Source organism: Chiloscyllium plagiosum, unplaced genomic scaffold (assembly GCF_037043375.1).
Source record: "Chiloscyllium plagiosum isolate Xiang-an unplaced genomic scaffold, Cpla_swu_hap1 HiC_scaffold_7, whole genome shotgun sequence".
NCBI lineage: Eukaryota > Metazoa > Chordata > Chondrichthyes > Orectolobiformes > Hemiscylliidae > Chiloscyllium > Chiloscyllium plagiosum.
This window is the reverse complement of record NW_028270145.1, coordinates 70962360-70981979: the sequence shown is the minus strand read 5'-3', so window position 1 is coordinate 70981979 and position 19620 is coordinate 70962360. Positions and strand designations below refer to the sequence as shown.

The 19620-nt window shown below is 38.7% G+C and overlaps 1 protein-coding gene and 1 long non-coding RNA gene across 4 annotated transcripts in view; one reads left to right on the top strand and one right to left on the bottom strand.

Annotated features, from left to right (window-relative positions):
* Positions 1-9219, bottom strand: part of nostrin (nitric oxide synthase trafficking) — a 64655-nt gene extending 55436 nt beyond the window's left edge. Inside the window, exons 1-2 of the mRNA XM_043693923.2 lie at positions 9140-9219; positions 2335-2420 (exon numbers count right to left, since the gene is read on the bottom strand). Of these exons, the coding sequence (XP_043549858.1) occupies positions 2335-2420; positions 9140-9166 (113 nt within the window). The 5' untranslated portion in view covers positions 9167-9219. The remainder of the gene's footprint in view (positions 1-2334; positions 2421-9139) is intronic.
* A 141-nt stretch (positions 9220-9360) lies between these two features.
* Positions 9361-19620, top strand: part of LOC148149638 (uncharacterized) — a 62091-nt gene continuing 51831 nt past the window's right edge. For 2 of the 3 annotated variants that reach the window (XR_015757701.1, XR_015757703.1), the window contains exon 1: positions 9361-9843. This is a non-coding gene — a long non-coding RNA (uncharacterized LOC148149638). The remainder of the gene's footprint in view (positions 9844-19620) is intronic. The other variant, XR_015757702.1, reaches the window with a different exon arrangement.

Sequence of the window (19620 nt, the reverse complement as noted above, 5' to 3'; positions counted from 1 at the left end):
CATTTATTGCCCATCCCAGAGGGGCAGTTGAGAGTCAACCATATTGTTGTCGGTCTGGAGTCACATATATTTCAGACCAGGAAAGGGTGGCAGTTTCCTTCCCTAAAAGACATTAGTGAAACAGATTTTTTTTATGGCAATCAACAATGGATCCTTGGTGATTGTTAAACTCTTAATTCCAGATTTTTCCTTTTTATTGAATTCAAATTGGGACATTACCTGAGTCTCTGAATTAATAGTCCAGCAATTATACCACTAGGCCATAACCTCCCCTTTAGGAATTCTCATTCCCTGACCAAGAATCGAACAAAGACCGTGGCAGCAAAAGCCCCAATTCTTAATTACTAAACCAACAGAGAAGCTATTTGGTCCCCACTTTCTTGTCTAACCCACTGTGCTTCAATTTTAATTAACAATATAATGTCAGTCACTTAACAAAAATCTTCCACAAGTTCACATACACACCATTCATTGATCTTTTCCTGAGTGATTCTGTCAAATAATTTTATTGGGTTCATTAGGCAGGGCCTCAATTTCATTGAACAATATTAACACTCATAGGGTCAGTTAGCTGGATGTCAGGTTTGCAATGCAGAGTGATGTCAGCAATGTGGGTTCAATTCCCACACCAGCTGAGGTTACCATGAATAATTCTCCTTCTCAACCACTCTCCTCACCTGAAGTGTTGTTAAACCCCTATAAATTCATTCTCTCTAATGAGAGAGCAGCCCTATGTCCAGGAGGACTATCTTGACCTTGCCTTTATTAATACTCATAAATGCCTGTGTCATTTCAAGTTAAGTGGAAAGATTCAATTTTCCCAACTGCTGCCAGGCTCCACTCTCCTGGATCATTACTGTGGATTCCAAGTGTTACGTGTTGTATAAAGTGATAGTTCTGAAAGGGTTAATGCTGAGGATTGTATTAAGCACAGCCCACTGTGATGATGCTATAATAACTTAGATGGGAAAGGGAGAACATTTTAGGACTGCAAAACAGAGGAAGACTGTCATTATAAGGAAGATTGTCGTTACAGTTCTCCCAAAAGTGTTAGTAATAATCTTCTTACTAAAGTAATTTGTATCTGATTGTTATCATGCAATAAATTACATCTTGCTTAAGACAAGAGCGCTTCTCATTAAACTTCCTAGTAGTTTTTTCTGTACCACCTTAGACCAAGTAAGCTCCATATACCTAGTCAGAAAGAGAGGATGGTGGCACCAAACTACCCAATCACATGTTGGCTGTGATACTGTTGTATGAGTATATGATGCCTATGAACAAAAATGTTCAAAGCCTAAATTCAGTCCACAAACCCCTGAAGAAGCAGGCTCAGAAATTCTGTGTTTGTGTCATTTTCCTCAGGTGAAACAATAAGTTCTTTAAAAAAAATACAAAGCAAAGACAGACAAACCTGTCATCAACAAAACTCTTCAGCAAAGAAAAATGTGTTTTTGGATATTTTGGTATAGATTTCAAATCATGTCTCTACAAAGAGCATGTAAACAGAACAAAAACATTTTTTGTGATGGAGAAATATTTCAGGGAAATAAAATTTGAGAGGGAAGCACACTTCATTGATACAAGAATTTGTCAATCATGGACAAGTTTTTCAGCCACAGCACAGCATACCAATGACAAGAAGTGCACCTCCTAACACAGTCAGGTTATTTATCTGACAGACAGAAATTGAATATGTTTTAATTATTGTTAACTTCCTAGCATGAAATCTTGCATTATGACAAAAATGACATGTCCTAAAATCTGTTTTCATAAAATTTAAAAAGTTATTTATGACAAATTGGTATTCTGGCTGAAATTTGTTTGGCATAAACATATAGAAAATCATTCATTGCACGGATATCTTACTGATTTATTCTGGGAGCCAGAACAAGTACAAATTGCAGCTAAAGTATACTAAATTCTGAAAATTTTTCAAGGGAGTGTTTGAGTATGTTGTCATGCATTGAACAACGTAACTAGAATAAAGCAATAATAATGACATAGCTACTGCACTTAAAATTACCCAAGCAGATATTGATAATTATTTTATTCACTGATTAGGTATTTTTCTCACCCACACAAACATAATGATTCAAAGTGTCTTCTGAGTTTTAAAGTTATTAGTTACCCCATTGAAGAATGATAGGATTCACATGCTCAAGAAGATAGCAGTACTGCATGATATGGATCAGAATTGCCAGTCATAAAACTCCTTTACAACATTCAGAAAAAGAGCTAGAGGAAAAGATTACATTGCAAATTTTTTACAACAAAATTACTTACAGATTTTTGTAATGCTAATCATTATGTTAAGATTGTGTTCATTGTTACCTCTGCTGAAGGACAGATATGAGTTCTTTGGAGTAACTGTCACCATTTTTGGCAAACATCTTGATATGTTGATACATTCGATCATGCTGAAAATAGCCAGAAGTCGGTTAATATTTGCACACCTTCATCTTTGACCAAAAATAATTGGAAACATAGTCATTTTTTAAAAGTCAGGTCTAAAGTCGTCAGAAATGAAGTAAGGATGCAAGTAAAACCAACTTAAACCATTTATTTCTCATGTGGAATTTGAGTACCGACTTACAGTATTATTATTTGAAACATGGCAGCAACAAGCCATTAAGTGCCTTAAACTGGTTCCACCAGTCAACTAGATAATAATTGATGTGTTTCAACTCCATCCATTACCTATCTTTGATCCCGATCCCTTTTACACTTCTTCATGTGATGTGGTCACTGCTGATTTGTTGCCCCATTTCTAATTGTCCTTGAACTGAACTGCTTGCTAGGTCATTTCAGACAGCAGATAAGAGTCAACCATATTATTATGAGTCTGTAGTTAAATGTAGGTGATACCAGTAACATAGAATGTAGAACAGTAGAGCACAGTAACAGAACCATCGGCCCATGATGTTTTGCTAAACATGACGCCAAACTAAACTAATCCTTTCTGCCTGCCCATGGTCCATATCCATCCATTCCTTGCTTATTCATATGTTTATCTAAAAGGCCCTTAAAACGCCCCAAAGTACCACTCTCCATGGAAATAACTTGCCACTCACATCTCCTTTGAACTTTACCCTTCTTACCTTAAATGCATGCCACCTATTATTAGACATTTCAACTCTGGAAAAAAGGTTCTGACTGTTGACCCTATCTATGCCCCTCATAATTTTATAAACTTCTATCAGGTTTCCCCTCAGCCTCCACTATTCTAGAGAAAATAACCATTGTTTGTGCAGACCCCTCCTTATAGCTCACACCCTCTAATCCAGTCAGCAATCTGGTAAACCTCTTCTGCACCCTCTCCAAAACCTCCACATCCTTCTTGCAATGTGGCAATAAGAATTAAACACAATACTCTAAGTGTGGTGAAGGAAAGTTTTATAAAGCTGTAACATCACTTCCTGTCTCTTGGATTCAATGGCCCATGCAATATGCCTTCTTTAATCACCCTATCTACTTGAGTGGCCACTTTCAAGGAGCTGTGGATTAAGACCCCAAGATCCCTCTGTACATCAATGCTGTTCAATGCCCTGCCAGTAACTCCACATGTCCTCTTAATATTTCATCTCCAAAAGTGCAACACTTCGGATTAAAGTCCATCTGCCATTTCTCCACCCATATTTGCAACTGATCTATATCCTGTATTCTTTGACAACTTTCTACACTATCCACAACTCATCTGATCTTTGTGTTACCTGCAAACTTACTAACCCATCTGTCTACATTTTCATTAAAGTCATTCATATGAATCACCAATTGCAGGGCTCCCAGTACTGATCCCTTGCAGAACACCACTAGTCACAGATCTCCAGCCAGAAAAACATCCTTCCACCACTACTCTCTGTCTTCCATGGGTAAGCCAATTCTGAATCTAAATGACTAAGTCACTGTGGATCCCATGCATCTTAATCTTCTCCATGAGTTTACCACGAGAGACCTTGTTGAAAACCTTACTAAAATCCTGTAAACAACATCCACTGCTCTACTCTCATCGATCACCTTTGCCATCTCTTTAAAAAAAAATCAATCAAGTTAGTAAGACCTGACCTGCTCCACAAAAAGCCATGCTCATTGTCCCTAATTATGCCAAAGACATGTAAATCCTATCTCTATATATCCTCTCCAATAGCTTCCCTACCGCCGATGAGGCATTCATTGGTCTCTGTTTTCCTGGATTTAATTATGACAGATTTAACAATGACAAATTTACTCAATGAAAGAATATTAATGAATCAGATGGATTTTTACAACAAAAATGGTGTTTTTGTGATACCATTACCATTCTCGGTTTATTAATTGAATTTATATTCCACCAGTCCACCATGATGGCACTTAAACCATGTCTTATTCTAGGCCGTTGGCTTCTTCATCCTGTGACATTACCACTATACGAACACCACCCACAACTATTAAAATTTGCAGTTTTTTTTTCAATTCATCCTGCCCCCACAGTATTTTGCAGAGAGAATTCTGTATTTCCACTGCTCCTTGTGTGAAATAGTGCGCCCTAATTTCATTCCTGAACAATCTAGCTCTAATTTTAAAAACTGATCTGTATTTCCCTCAAATGAAGGAAACAAATATTTGTATCTGCGGTATCAAATCTTTTCATTTAAAGCAACTCAGTTAGATCACTCCCTATCCTTTAAACTTAAAGTTTATTCAACCAGTCCACCTAATTTATTCCTTTAAGTCTGTTGCATTTCAGATAATCTGTGCTGTATCCCGTGCAAGGTTAATATATGTTTAGTGAGGTGTGGTACCTAACATTCAGTGCAATACTCCAGATAAAACTTGATTTAAACTCAGCAAAAGTAAAACATCACTACCCTCTCCCTTCATCCATAATACTCAAAGTAAGTGTGAACATTGCTATCTCTGTCTTGGTTAATTTTTTGCATTTGTGCACTAGTTTTCATAACTTATATACCTGTAAATTCAAATCCTTTTGTTCCTCTACAGTTTCTAGTACTTTGTAATGAAGACAGTTTTCAATTTATCTTTATTGTTCCAAAGTGGATCAACTCATACTTTCCCATATTATACATCATCTGTCACAGTTTTGCCCATTTTATTAACCTGTCTACTCCGCCTGATCCCATCTACACAACTTCTAACTTTTTCAAACTATCATCTGCAAAATTTGGATACAAACATTTTTATTGCTTCATGCAAGACATTAGAAAAGGTAAGATCACAAGATGCTGGAGTAGTAGTCCATTCCCATTCAGCCCAATGAATCTGCTCCACCATTCAACGAGATCATGGCTGATCTGGTAATTCTCAACTCCACTTTCCTGCCTTTCAACCATAAACCCAGATTCCCCTACTGATTAAAAAGCTGTCTATCACATTCTTGAATATACTTAACACCCCAATCTAGATAACTTTCTGCAATAAAGAATTCCACAAATCCACTATCCTCTGAGAGAAAGAAAGCTCCTCCTCATCTATGACTTAAATTGGTGATTGCTTTCTTTGAGATTATGCCTTTTATCCTGGACTTTCCCATGAGGGGAAACAACCTTTCCATATCTACCCTGTCAAGCTGGTTAAGAACCTTATGTGTTTCAATAAGGTGTCTTATATGAAAACCAAATAAATCTCGTAAGGCAATCAAAACCTGATGCCCAGCACAGAACTTCTGAGGAAGGGTCACTGGATCTGAAATGTTAACTCTGATTTCTCTCCATAGATGCTGCCAGACCTGCTGAGCTTTGCCAGCAGTTTGTTTTTGTTTCTGATTTACAGCATCCGCAGTTCTCTTAGTTTATATTTTGCCCAGAACAGATCCCTGGAAACAGTAGGTAATTTAAAACCTCCAAAATACAACAGGTTTGAGAGATTTGTTTAAAATCAGAATCCCAATTCTAATCTGTCTACCTTCAGTTTTAATGTGGGCAGGTAATCAGTCTGCTCCCAGGTGAGTGAGTCGCAATTTAAATATTAGAAGCACGTAAATCTCACCTTGATACGAGGCCAGCTAAATTCCTGCAGCTAAAACAAAACAGTAGGAAAAAAGGGTGAGAGCTGCTGCATGCAGAACCCAAAGCCTTGAGCATCCCACTAGGTTCAGAATTATAAGCATTGGGGAACCTGCTAAATCCAATATCCCTGCATCACCAAACACCTAATCCTTCTTATCTTACACTAAACTCTCCATACAGGGCTCTGACATTCCACTCTGATCATCTACAATCTCCCATGCACTTCCTAGCTTTGAGCTTCCATATCCTTCCCCCCCGCCCCACCCCACCTTCAACCCCTCATGTCACCCCATTCTCCTACTGAACCATCTCATGGCCTTGTATCTCTCCAAGTACCCTCCATTTGTACTCTTCAGTCTCCAAATCCCCCTTCCTTCTGTCCTCTTCCCAGCTGCAGTCTGGTCTAAAGGCCCACATCCCAAAAGTCTTGGAGATGCATGAAGAAAGTTTATTGGGTCCTGCCATTCTGCTGAGTTTCCATATTCAGTGCAGCTCACCTTCTCCTATCACACCTCCAAGTAACATTTAGCCTCAACTATCAAATCCTGTCATGAAGAGTGTACAAGAGACACTGGTGTACTGGTAATGGCACTGGACTACTAATCTAGAACAGATTTAGAGATGCTGGTGTTGGACTGGGGTGTACAAAGTTAAAAAGCACACAACTCCAGGTTATAGTCCAACAGATTTATTTGGAAGCACTAGCTTTCGGAGCGCTGCTCCTTCAAATCATACCATAGCAGACGGCTAAATGTGAATTCAATAAAAATCTGCACAAAAATTCTAGCCTAATGATGACCATCTACCACCATCAGTTGTCATAAAAACCCATCTAGTTCACTAATGCCCTTCAGGGAGGACAGGCTGTCACCCATACCTGGTCAGGTCTACATGGGACTCAACAGCCACAGCAATGTAACTGACTCATAACTGCTCAATAGGCAATAAATGAGGCCAGTGATGTCAACTTCCCATGAACATTTTTTTTAAAACTTTCTATCTTCTACCTATTATCAAACCACATGTTAAAGTTGCTTCCACAACCAACGCTTTCCCTTTATGCCAATATTCTGTTGTACTGTTCCTTAACAATTCCATGAATTCCATGAAAAAAACATTTATAAGTGTTCCCTTATGCATCATTTTAGCAAACTTTTCAAAAGTAAATCTAGATCTGTTAGATATAACCTAAATGTCACAAATAATATGAACTCTTTGACAAGCTTTGACATTTTTTCCCGGATATAAAACCCTGATGACAGATTCCGATAACCTTCCATTAAACTGACACAGGTCTCCAAGTCTTTCAGATTCCAGTCTTCAGAAAATTCAATTCACTCCACATGATATCACGGATTGTCCAAAAGTACTTGATATGTAAAGGTTATATCCCCTGACAACATTCCGGCAATAATGTTGATGAAGTGAGTCAGAATCTATTGCATCTGTAACCAAGCTCTTCTGCTTGCATCTACCCGAGGATGTGGAACATTGTCCAAGTATGTCCCATATTCAATAAGTAGAACTAACTCAACCTGGCCAACTTTTACCACAGTTGACTCCCGATCATCAATAAAGTAATGGAAGGGACAACAATATTATCAATATTCAGCTCAGCGATGCTCAAGTTTGGGTTCTGCCAGAACCACTTCGCTCTTGGCCTCCTTCAAACATGAACAAAAGAGCTGGATTTCAGAAGTGAGATGATAGTAACTGCCCTTGACATCAAGGTTGACTTTGATTGATGTGGTACAAAAGAGCACAGTCAAAACTAAAGTAAATTGGAATTGAAGTAAACATTTCTAACACAGACAAAAAAGATGGTTGGAAGTTATTCAGCTCAGCACCACAATATTTCTGTAGGATTTCCTCAGGGCAATGTTCCAGACCCGATTATATTCAGCTATTTCATCAATGACCTGCTTTACATCGTAAGGTCAAAATGGAGATGGTTACTGAGGATTGCTCAAATGTTCAACACCATTTGCAACTCCTCAGATTCTGCAGGAGTCTATGTCCAAATGCAAGAGGATTTGGGTTTGAGCTAAAAAGTGGCAAGGACCATTTGCACCAGACAAGTGCTGGCTCCAATAAAGAATGAAACTATCACATGGCATTCACTGGCATTATCACCACTGAATCCCACACTATCAATATCCTAGGGGTTACCTTTGACCAGAAAATGAACTGTACTGGCCATATAGATATTGTAGCTACATGCGCAAGTCAGAGGCAAGGAATCCTGCAGCAGGTAACTTGCATCCTGACTCTCCAAAACCTGTTCAGCATCTTCAAGGCATGTGTCAGGAATACTCCCCACTTGCCCTGATCAGCGCAGCTCCAACAGCAGTCAATACGACTGAGAATAAAGCAGCCTTCTTGTTTGGCATCACAGCCACAATCACTCCCTTCACCATTGACATTTTGTGGCGATGTGTACCATCTCTAAGATGCACTTCAGAAATTCACCAAAGATCACTACACAGCATCTTCCAAACCCATGACCACTTCATTCTAGAAGAACAAAAAGAAGAGATACATGGAAACACCACCACCTGCAAGTTCCCCTCAAGCCACTTCTTACCCTGACTTACAATTGTATCACCATTCTTAAACTGTGGCTGGGTCAAAATTCGAGAACACTTCCTCATAACATTGTGGCTCTATCTACACCACATAGATTGAAATGGTTCAAGAAGGCAGCTCCCCACTACCTTGTTAAAAGCAGCTAGGGATAGGCAAATATTGTTGGCCCAGCCAGCGACGCCCATACCTTGAATGAATAAAAAATGTCTGGAGTTTCCTGGTTTCTGCTTCGCTCCTGAGTAATAGATTCGTTGAATATACAGTTTCCAACAGTTGGAAACTTCATTTTATATAAAACCTTCACAGGCAGTAACAATAATCTCACACTGCGAGCTTCACTAATTTGCGTTTTAAACGAGAATGACTCAAAAAGGAAAAATGTAAGTATGCAAAGTGAAAGTTGAGCTAAACAGGGACATAAAGTTGTTGTCCTGATAAACTCTTTAACCACCTTCTTTCTCAAACTGACGAACCATGTCTTAATTGATATTACTTTCAAATGTATGAACAGCAAGCTTGAACAAGGAGTGAAAATAATGTTTTCTTACAGTACACCCGCTCACAGGATCTCTCATTTTGCCCTTCTTCTGAATTCACACGCACCAGGAAAATGAGTGTTGCTTGCGAGTTTGCACTTGTACTTTGAGCAGACAGTCATCTGATGGTGAAACAGTAGGGAAAGGCATATCTCTTGGGTCCTAAAGCCCATGCGCCTAACTGAGAAAACCACTGCCAAAAACAACATAAGCATCGTCTCTTTAAGTTTTCTTTTACAGGAATTGTGCAGAAAGTAGCTTAAAGTCAATTTTAATCAAAGGATCTTGCATATCAGAAGATGTCACGTTACAAAGTAACATTGTTCCAATTGTTACTTTAATTTACTGGAATGAAAATCAACACAAAGGCGGATCAGGAGCTTATCCATTTTATTTAAGAGTGACTGACGGTCTTGGTATCCACTCATCCGACAAGTTGCTGCAAATTATAATACAATCAGCCATTGCTTTATATATGTTGATCACAAATTACTTAAACGGAGATTCCCATAGCAGTGCGAAGATCTAGCTCAAGCCAGTTATTTGAAATGTTAATGTGGGCGCGACTTTGGACAATTGAAGTATGAAATAATGAAAAGTAAAGTTCACCTGGCAATGTATTCTCTGTCGTTTAAATTACTCATGTGAATGCAATGGTTTATAAATGGGAGTACACTGCTATTGACTGAAGTACAAGAACAAGCTTGGTAATGTAAGTATTCAGTGTTCTGAAATGCTGGATTAATTCCTTGACTTTTGTTTAGCAAGATGTAGGTCATGTCAAATCTATAATCATAACTGATAAATAAAGTAGCACACTAACCTAAATAGAATTGACTGCTTTTCTGAAAAAAAAAATGTAATATAGGTAGTTCCTGTAAGGAACAACAGTTGAGTAATACCACCCATCTTAACTTCCTTTACTGCTGTGAGCAATCTTCCCAAATTTAAATGTCACCTGAAAAGGTGAAATATTATGAGATTGGAGTGTCAAGGGAGAGTTGGAATTTGAAATTTACACCACTGAGGAAGCAGAATGTGTTGGTGTGAAATATTGTTTTTCCACAGGAATTTGTCTTTATGTTTGATACACTATTCTTCAATTAAATGTAATTGATTGTTTATAATTCATAGTACAAATGAGCAAACATCTGTCTTTCTTAAAAGGTCAGAGAAATTACTCCTCTCAGCTGAGGAGCCCAAGGCCAAATTCTTAGAGTTATATTAGATTACTTACAGTGGAAACAGGCCCTTCAGCCCAACAAGCCCACACCGACCCTCCGAAGAGCAACCCATCCAGACCCATTCCCGTATATTTACCCCTTCACCTAACACAATTTAGCACGGCCAATTCACCTAACCTACACACTTTTGGACTGTGGGAGGGAACCCGAGCAGACACGGGGAGAATGAGCAAATTCCACACAGACAGTTGCCTGAGGCGGGAATTGAACCCAGGTCTCTGGCCACTGTGCCACCATGTCGCCTTGAACAAGTCTTTAAAAGATCTAAGCAGAAAAAATGGATTTAATACGGGGGAATGGAAACAGTTTCTTCTTTGTTAAGACAGAAAATTTAAGAAGTGTACAACTCATATTCACAATCCAGTACAGGAAAAGGATATTCGTGAGGAGAGCAATTCTGGATGTCACCGTCCAAGAGAACAATGCAGTCTGAAGATAGCAGAAGTTTCATGCACAAGTGGTTGTCATGTTAATAAGAAATAACCACTCGGGTATCTTCCAATGAAAAGAAGGATGATGTTAAATATTTAGCTCGTTTTTTTGAGAAGGCTAGAAAAGGCACAATTGTTTGAATAGTTTTCATCCATTGTAACTTCTAATGATAAATTTAAAAATACTCTTTAAATTTTTGAAATCATATTTCTAGAAAGCAGAGTTTCACAACCCAGATCACATAAACTAGAATATCTGCTAATGGGTAAAAGAATTGAAGAATAATGGTGGATATTTAATGAAACATTTAATACAATACAAAACCATTTTATACCCCTGAGAGGGAAAAACTCCATTTCACAGAGAAAAACAAATCCATGGACAACTGAAGAGATAAGGGACAGCATAAAACACAAAGATAAGGCTGACAAAAATGCAAAATAGCAGAACAGATCCAGCTGAATGGGAAAAATCAGCAAAGGGAGAAAAAACAGGTTATGAGTTACTAAAAGGAATTATGAAAGGAAATATGCAAGGTACATCAAAATTATTAAGAAGCAATGTTGTAGTTACAGAAGTGGAAAGTGGGTGGTCAGCAGCAATGTTGGCCCATTAAAGATTGCAAGTGTGAACACTGTCAATGACTATGGTGAAATGGCAGACATGATGAAAACTACTTTGCCTCAGTATTTACAGTAGAAAATGAAGATAGCTTGCTAGAAGTCCCAAGGAAAGGGAGCAGGGGCTGAATAAAAACAAAACATCGACAACAAGAAAATTAATGGGACTAGAAAATGACAAATTCCAAGGACCTGACGATTTCCATCCAAGTGTGTTAAAGGAGTAGGGGAGCACATTGTATATTCCCCAATCATAATCTTTTAGAGTTCCCTAGATATAGGGGTCATCCCTCTGGATTGGAAAATTGCACACATTACTGCTGTTTAAGAAGGGTGAAAGAAAAAAACCCAGGGTCTTACAGACCAACTAGCCTAATATTTTCACGGGAAATTGTTGGGGGTATATAAATATGGAAAGGATAATTGAACACCTTGAAAATTTTTAGTCAGGTTCAGCCAGCTGAAATCCTGACAGGTCATGCCTGACAAATTTTATTGACTTTTTTGAAGAATTGACTCAGATAGTGGACTGGGGAATGTCTGTAGATGTTGTTTACGTGGACTTCCAAAAGGCCAGTTAATAATGTCCGATAAGAGACTATTAACTAAAGCAGAAGCCCATGGAACTGAGGGCAAATTACTGGCACAGCTGGTAAATTGATTGAGTGGCAGGTAACAGAAAATAAGAATAATGGGTAGGTACGCAAATTGTCAGGATGTGACCAGTGATATTTCACAAGGATCTGTGTTAAGGCCTCAGTTATTGGCATAATTTATTAACATTTTGGATACTGGCATAGAAAGCATATATTTAGGTTTAGTGATGACAAAAAAATTAGGTGGCATTGTAGACAGTGTAGGTTAGATTAGATTAGATTACTTACAGTGTTGATAGCATAAAATTACAAAGGGATATTGATAACCTAAATGAATGGGTAAAACTGTGGTAGATGAAGTCCAATGTAAGCAAATGTGAGCTTATCCATTTTGTAGATTGTAATTTCTAGATGATATGAAGTACAGTACATGTTCAAAGAAACTTGGGGGATTCAGGTGTATAGGTCTTTAAAATGTCATGAACTGGTGCAGAAAATATTATAGAAAGATCATGGAATGCTGGCCTTTATTCCTACAGTACTGGAGTATAAGAGTGTAGATGTTAACTGTAGTTATACAAAACCCTGGTGAGACCCCACTTGGAATATGTGAGCCAGATCTGGGCATCACACCTGTGAATGGATACATTGGCTTTGGAGGGAATACAGTATTGGTTTACAAGAATGATACCTGGACATCAAGGGTTTAGATATGAGAGAGATTGTAGAAATTAGGCCTAAATTCTCTAGAATTTAGAAGGTTAAGGGGTATTTGATCAACGTTTTCCAGATATTAACAGGAAAGTACAGAGTAGATAAACTCTAGATTCTAGGATTAGGCAGCCTAGTTGTAGAATTAGGGCCAGACTGTTCATGAGAGATATTACGAAACACTTCTCCACACAAAGGGTGGTAGATATTCGGAACTCTCTTCCACAAATGGCAGTTGATATTGGATCAGTTGTTAACTTTAAATCTGAGATAGATAATTTTTGTTAAGCAAAGGTATTATGGGGTATGGGACAAAGGTAGATATATGGAGGTAGGCCAGACATCAGCCCATGATCTCATTGAAAGGCTTCAGGTGCTGAATGACCTACTCCTGTTCCTATGTTTCTCTGTTAGTGTTCGTATAAACCCTTTAGTAAAGGGAAGTTTAAATACTTGTAGAAATATATAAAGGCATATTTATATAGTGAACTTTTAATGGGCAACCAGAGAGAAAAAAATCATTGTTTGTATATACTGTGTGAATGAGTTTAAATAACCTGTGTGTACCAAACTACTTATCAACTAAAACCACATAAAAATAACACACAGAATATATAAATGTGAAAACTTTTACTAAGCAGATAACTATATATTTTTTTCAAAATAGCACATTAACAATATTTAACTCTTGTAATTTCAATGTGCATTCCTGTTAGTGTGACTTTTATGCACTGCAAAATTATACCATGGGTTTGCTAGATACATTGCTGTCAGGATATGTTACTCATTTAATTGGTTAATTTGAACACTGATTTGGATGTTGCCCAATAAAAGTTGTATTATTTTGTGGAACCCCCAATATTATTGTTGCTTACTCGCTCAGTTTCCCAACATGAGGACTGGCTTTTTCCATTGAATTGAATGGAAATATGTAATTAACAGCTAAAGACTCATTTCCTGAAATCTTCAGAGCTTAAGCCATTTTTGATTACATCCCAACTTGTATTTCCTGTTGACAGTTTGCATAGCATTCTTTAAAGCATTCAGAAATAATTTTATATTTATTCTGAAAATGTTGTTTTCTTCCACTGAATTGAACTTTTGAGTTCAATCATAGTGGGCAAATTAACATTACCACATTCATCATTCTCTCTGTGACTGTAATTGGCATATTTATGTGCATGTCCATATTATTGAAAATAAGCTGAGAAAGCTCCCTTTTATTTACAAAATGAAACATCAGATTATCAATTATTTAACAGAATGAAAGCATCCAAGTGCAAAGGAGATTGTGTGGAACAGAATTCTAAACAACTTCCTTTGAAATTGAAAGGTAGTAAAACAAACAAACATAAGAAAATCAATGGCATTTCCTCCATTCTGGGTATTGAAGTTTTAGCTCTTGATCAGAATAGATAGTTAATATGTTTGGATGAGTTGTTTAGTCTTTAATTTAATAGAAATAGTGCCACCTCTTAGATTAAGATTGCTGCTCTGGAGGAGAATAGATGCCTCTCGCTGATCCTGGTCATCTCTGCTGGTCTTGAAATTATTTCAGGTTGGCTCTTTGATCTCTACTGGGGCATAGTGCCAAAATGGGGCAAGGTTTTTTCAAGGACAAAAATAGAATTTTATTTGTTTCAGCCACTGCAAGACCATGCTCCATGAGTGCTTCTACTGTAAACAAATGTTTAATATGTATAGTACATTGTTCACCTGGCTCCAGCAGGTGTTCCTTGTTCAAACAGTGTAAATATTGGGAACAATGTTGGACGTGTGCCCTCTGCTGCTGGATCTAAGGGCTGGAAAATGGAAGGTCAAGTTTTCAGCCAATAGGTGTAACCATTTATAGTTTTGTAAAGAATATCATGGGCTGTGCAGAAAGAAACACAGGAAGATTGCTCTCCATGATCTGTAATGATTATCTCACTCAATTCGCCAATGCTCACCCCACTATGTTTGCACCATGCCCCCACAGCATTGCACTGTTGTACATTCACCAGTGGCAGAAGTACTCACTACAGTCAGGATCTAATGGGACTTGCAGTGCTCGCACCATATTTCAAGCCCAGTCATGTACAAATACCACCAGCCAGAAATAGTCCTCCAAAGTATATATAGTGGGAGGAAAACAAGAAATGAAAGCTTCAAAGGCCACATTTGTGACATGGGTGGCACTTCATTGCAAATAGAGTGTTACAAATGTGAAAAGAACAGAAAATGCTGGAGAAACTCAGCAGGTCTGGCAGCATCTGAGGAGATAGAAACAGTTATTGTTTCGAGTCTGATATGACTTTTTCAGTTCAGAAAAGGTGGGGAAAATTATATTTTGATACTTTTGACAGAGGAAGAAGAGAAGTAGCGAGAATGGGTGGTGAAAAGCTCAGTGCAAAAGACAAAGAGGTTGCAAATTGAGGTAGAGAGCAACAGAGATATAACATGGGTATAAATTAAGATGTGGAAGAGTGAAGATGGTTCAGCTCAGCTGAGCACAAAATAAACAAGCCTGTGGTTGGGTGGGGTGGGGGGTTGGGGTGGTGGTTGGAGGGTGTGATGGGCAGCGGATAAGAATTTAAGAAAAATGGATGTCATTAGCTAGGCACTGACGCTGTAGAATTCAATATTGACCTCAGAGGCTGCAAAGTGCTTAAGTAAAATGTTTTTTTTTACAGTTGCATTGAGCTTTTTTGGAACATTGCTTCATGACGGATATGTTAGCATGAGAAGAAGGTGATTTGTTGAAATGACAAGCAACTGAAAGGTTAGGGTCATGCTAAAGGACAGAGTGAGGAGCTCCTCAAAGCTGTCACCCAGTCTGTGTTTGATCTCACCAGTATAAAGGAGCCTGCATTGTGAGAAGCAAAAACAGTAGACTAGACTGAAAGAGGTACAAGTAAAATACTGCTTCACCTGGACCTTGTACAGTGAGGAAAGACATGAATATGCAAGTGTTACATTTTCCTGCAAGGGAAATATTATGGGGGAGTGAGGAAGTCTTAGGAGAGATGAAAGAGTTGACCAGGGTATCACAGAGTGAATGGTCCCCACCAAACGCTAACATGGCGGGGTGGGGAAGATGAGTTTGTTGGTGATGAGAGATAGTGGAAGCTGATCCGTTGAATATTGAGATTTGGGTGGGTAGGGGTGGGCGCAGAATGAGGTCAGGACAATCCTATTGTTCTGGGAAAAAGAGGAAGGGATTGGGACCGAAATGTGAGACATGCAGTTCGACATGCCTAAGGACCATACCAACCATATTGGGGGTAATCCCATGTTGAGGAAAAGTAGGGCATGTTGAAGGCACCCTGGTAGAAGGTGGCATCATTGGAACAGATGTGAAGAAGGACAAACTGGGAAAATGAAATAGAATCCTTGTAGGAAGTAAACTATGAGGAAGTGTAGTAGAGCTAAACTTTGGAGTCAGTAGGCTTGTAATGTTTCAGGTGGATAGAAATGGTTAGAGAACTCAAGGAGGCAAGAGTCCCAGACGATAGACCAGGTGAAGGTGTAAGACATTCGTAAATGTTGTGCCATCTAAGTTGTGATAGCAATGATCATACTGTGGCTTGTAAACATTGTCATTGCCACAGGTCAGACCCAAAAGTACTCTGGACATTTTTAATTACAAACTGCGATTTCTTCTTTTGGCGGTAAATTTGGCTGGAGAGAGAGAGAGAAAGAGAGCGAGAGAGCCAAAATGCATGTCACTCCGACAGTGTCTCTCCCACAGATGCGAAAGTAACTTCAAACAATAAACCATTGCTTTTGGGGGTAGAAGACACATCAAAACAGACAAGATTATGATCCTGTGACTGCAAAAATAATGAGGAGCTGCAAAATCAAATGTTCAATAGGAAGCCACATAGAGTCATCTTATGGATTATCTCCTAAACTGCAGATATATTTTGTTTTTCCCTTTGAAAGGTACAGCTATTAAGTGGCCAGTTCCATCTCTGTGCAGTGTGCTGGTGGGACGGAACAGTCAGGGTTCAACCATTTATGTGCTGCAAAAATCACACTCAAAGATCCAGCCTCTAGTCATCTCTATGTTGCAGGTCAAGGCTTTTGCTCACTGAGTGTTGCAAACCATTCAAAAGGATTTGTGAAAACAAAAGGACAGTTTCACCCTGAATGCTGGGTTTCATTTAAGCTCAAAAAGAATCTTAACTACAGAACTACAAAACAAAAGAGTGTGAAATTGACTGCTCAACTACCAATGGCAGTGCCTCCTGTAACCTTCACTGCAATGGTTGCAAAGTTCACTTTGCAAACAAAACAGAGACTGACATTTAGATCTGGTTTTCTTTTTAATTTTATCCATTTGGACTCACCTTTTATTTCCATATTTGTGTGTATGTGTGGTATGTTCTCACATTTATAGTTAATAAACTCTTTTTACATAAGAACTTAAGAGCTAGGAGTGAGAGTAGATAGTTCAGCTCCTCGAGACTGCTGTCCACTGAACATGATCATGACTGATCTCATCTCGGTCTCAATTCCACTTTGCTGCCTGATCCTCATAAACCTTTAACCCATTACTAATTAAAAATCTATATCCTCCATAAATTTTCTTGATGTACCAGCATCCACTGCATTCTGGGACAGTGAATTCCATAGACTCACGATCCTTTGAGAGAACCAATTACTCATCTCTGTTTTAAGTCTGCTACACCTTATCCTAAAACTATGATCTCTTGTTCTAGATTGTTGTTCAATGCACTTTTTGTTCTGAGGAAGTATTATCATTGCTTGACAGATAAATACCAGCATTTTGGAAGTCAGCTCACTTGTGTTGCATCTCACCCGCGTTCAGCAGTGCTTCCTTGTTGCCATCCTGGGAGCAGTTTCTACAGGAGAAAGTGAGGACTGCAGATGCTGGAGATCAGAGCTGAAAATGTGTTGCTGGAAAAGCGCAGCAGGTCAGGCAGCATCCAAGGAGCAGGAGAATCGACGTTTCGGGAAGAGCTCATGCCCGAAATGTCGATTCTCCTGCTCCTTGGATGCTGCCTGACCTGCTGCGCTTTTCCAGCAACACATTTTCAGCAGTTTCTACAGGACCACCTTCCACCTCTGATGAGAGGCAAGAGCAGAATTTGCACTAAAAACATGTACAGCATCAAAACTGCCCTCTCAGGACAGCAGGATGAACACTAAGGTCATGCTGGAAAAAGTGAAAACCCCAATACAGAGAAGCAGATCACTCGACTGTGTGAATACAAGTGCCTCAGAAGGCGCTAGCTCACAGGTGACTGCTGATGTGAACACTTCCCTGGAACACGATCTCATTTCCAGTGGACCAGGTGGACACACATTGTCAGTGGCTAATAATATCCTTGTCACTAGAGGACATGCCCAACATGCCATCATTGATTGCCCATACTCCATCTCCAAAACAAGTCACTACTCCTTTCCATGCCATGCCCTCACTTCTACATAACTTTTAATGGCTTGTACAGAGGACTGATGGGCAACATTAGTGGACAGTGGGTGATAGTGAGGCATGGATGAAAAAGGCCACTTGCTGAGAAGAGTGTCAGCATGAATATTTATTGCTCAGATTAGGACATGAAAGAAAGAAAGCCAACGAGAGTGGACAGGCCCTATGCTCAGACCACCCACTCTGCTGCCACCTTGATTTGATTCAAGGGTAACACACTATATACACAATATAGATCACTATCAGCTATCTTTTCTTAAAGTATTTTAACTTGAATAAGGCATCACAGCAATGAGGAAACTTGAATAGACCTCAACTTATCATACAGGTGACAGATTTCTCACTGCATTGTGCTGGAAGAATTAATTAAATCACAGAGGTTAGAAAGCATGAATCCTCAAAAATTCAGAGTTATGAACAAACATTCAGAGAATTTTTATAATTGAGATGCTTTTGTAATCTGAGCAAATACTGGGATGTCTCAATTTGTCACCAAATAGCGTAAAAAACAAACCGTTTAAAGATTTGGCCATTGATGTTTTACATCATTAACAATCAACCTGCCGTTTAGTGGATTAACCTGATCAACCTGAATTTGACTATTTATAAATCTACATTTCCAATCTTTTGAACATTCTTTACATTCTCCTTCTTTTGATTCGTGGTTCCTGTCTGCTTAAGTCAAATATTTTTCAAATTGATTTTAGATTCTGCATTTGTTATCATTCTGCTAGTGAGTTTGAAATCCTCACCACCACATAAGTGGAAATATCTTCCTTTAACTCGCCTTCTTTTCCTTGTACAAATTACTTTAAATATATGACCCTCCAACCCACCCCCAAATCCAATTAATGACCTCTTTGCTACGGAAATGCGTCATTTCTAACCACTCTGTCTTGGTCCCTAATTTTATACAGTTCAATTAAAACTCTCTTCAGTACAGACAGTTTTCCATTTGGCAGCACTCTGAGCTTCAGTGTTAATGGGTAACTGCCAACCTGGAACTAATAGAGCCTAAATGCACAATATGATATATTCATAAGATTGTTCACTATAAATTTTCTTTGTTGCACATGGCTGATTTATTTCAATACACAGAATATTTAATCTTTTGTGCATGACCATACATGTCTTCTTAAATGGAGAAATGTTGAATTGGCCTGAACAGCAGTTATTCCAGAAGGATGCACATCTGCAGATGTGAGCATCTTAAAAGGATCAATGCTTGCAAGTGTGTGTTATATAACTGGCTGCGATATATATTCTTCTATTGTCTGTAAAGAGCTAGGTCAGAAGTCACGCAGCATTAGGTTATAATCCAACAGGTTTATCTGAAATCACAAGCTTTCAAAGCGCTGCTCTTTTGTCAGGTGACGTCATTTTGTCCACCCCAGTCCAATGCTGGCACCTCCACATCGGGTAAAGAGCTAGGAATTAATGAGCCAGTGAAATG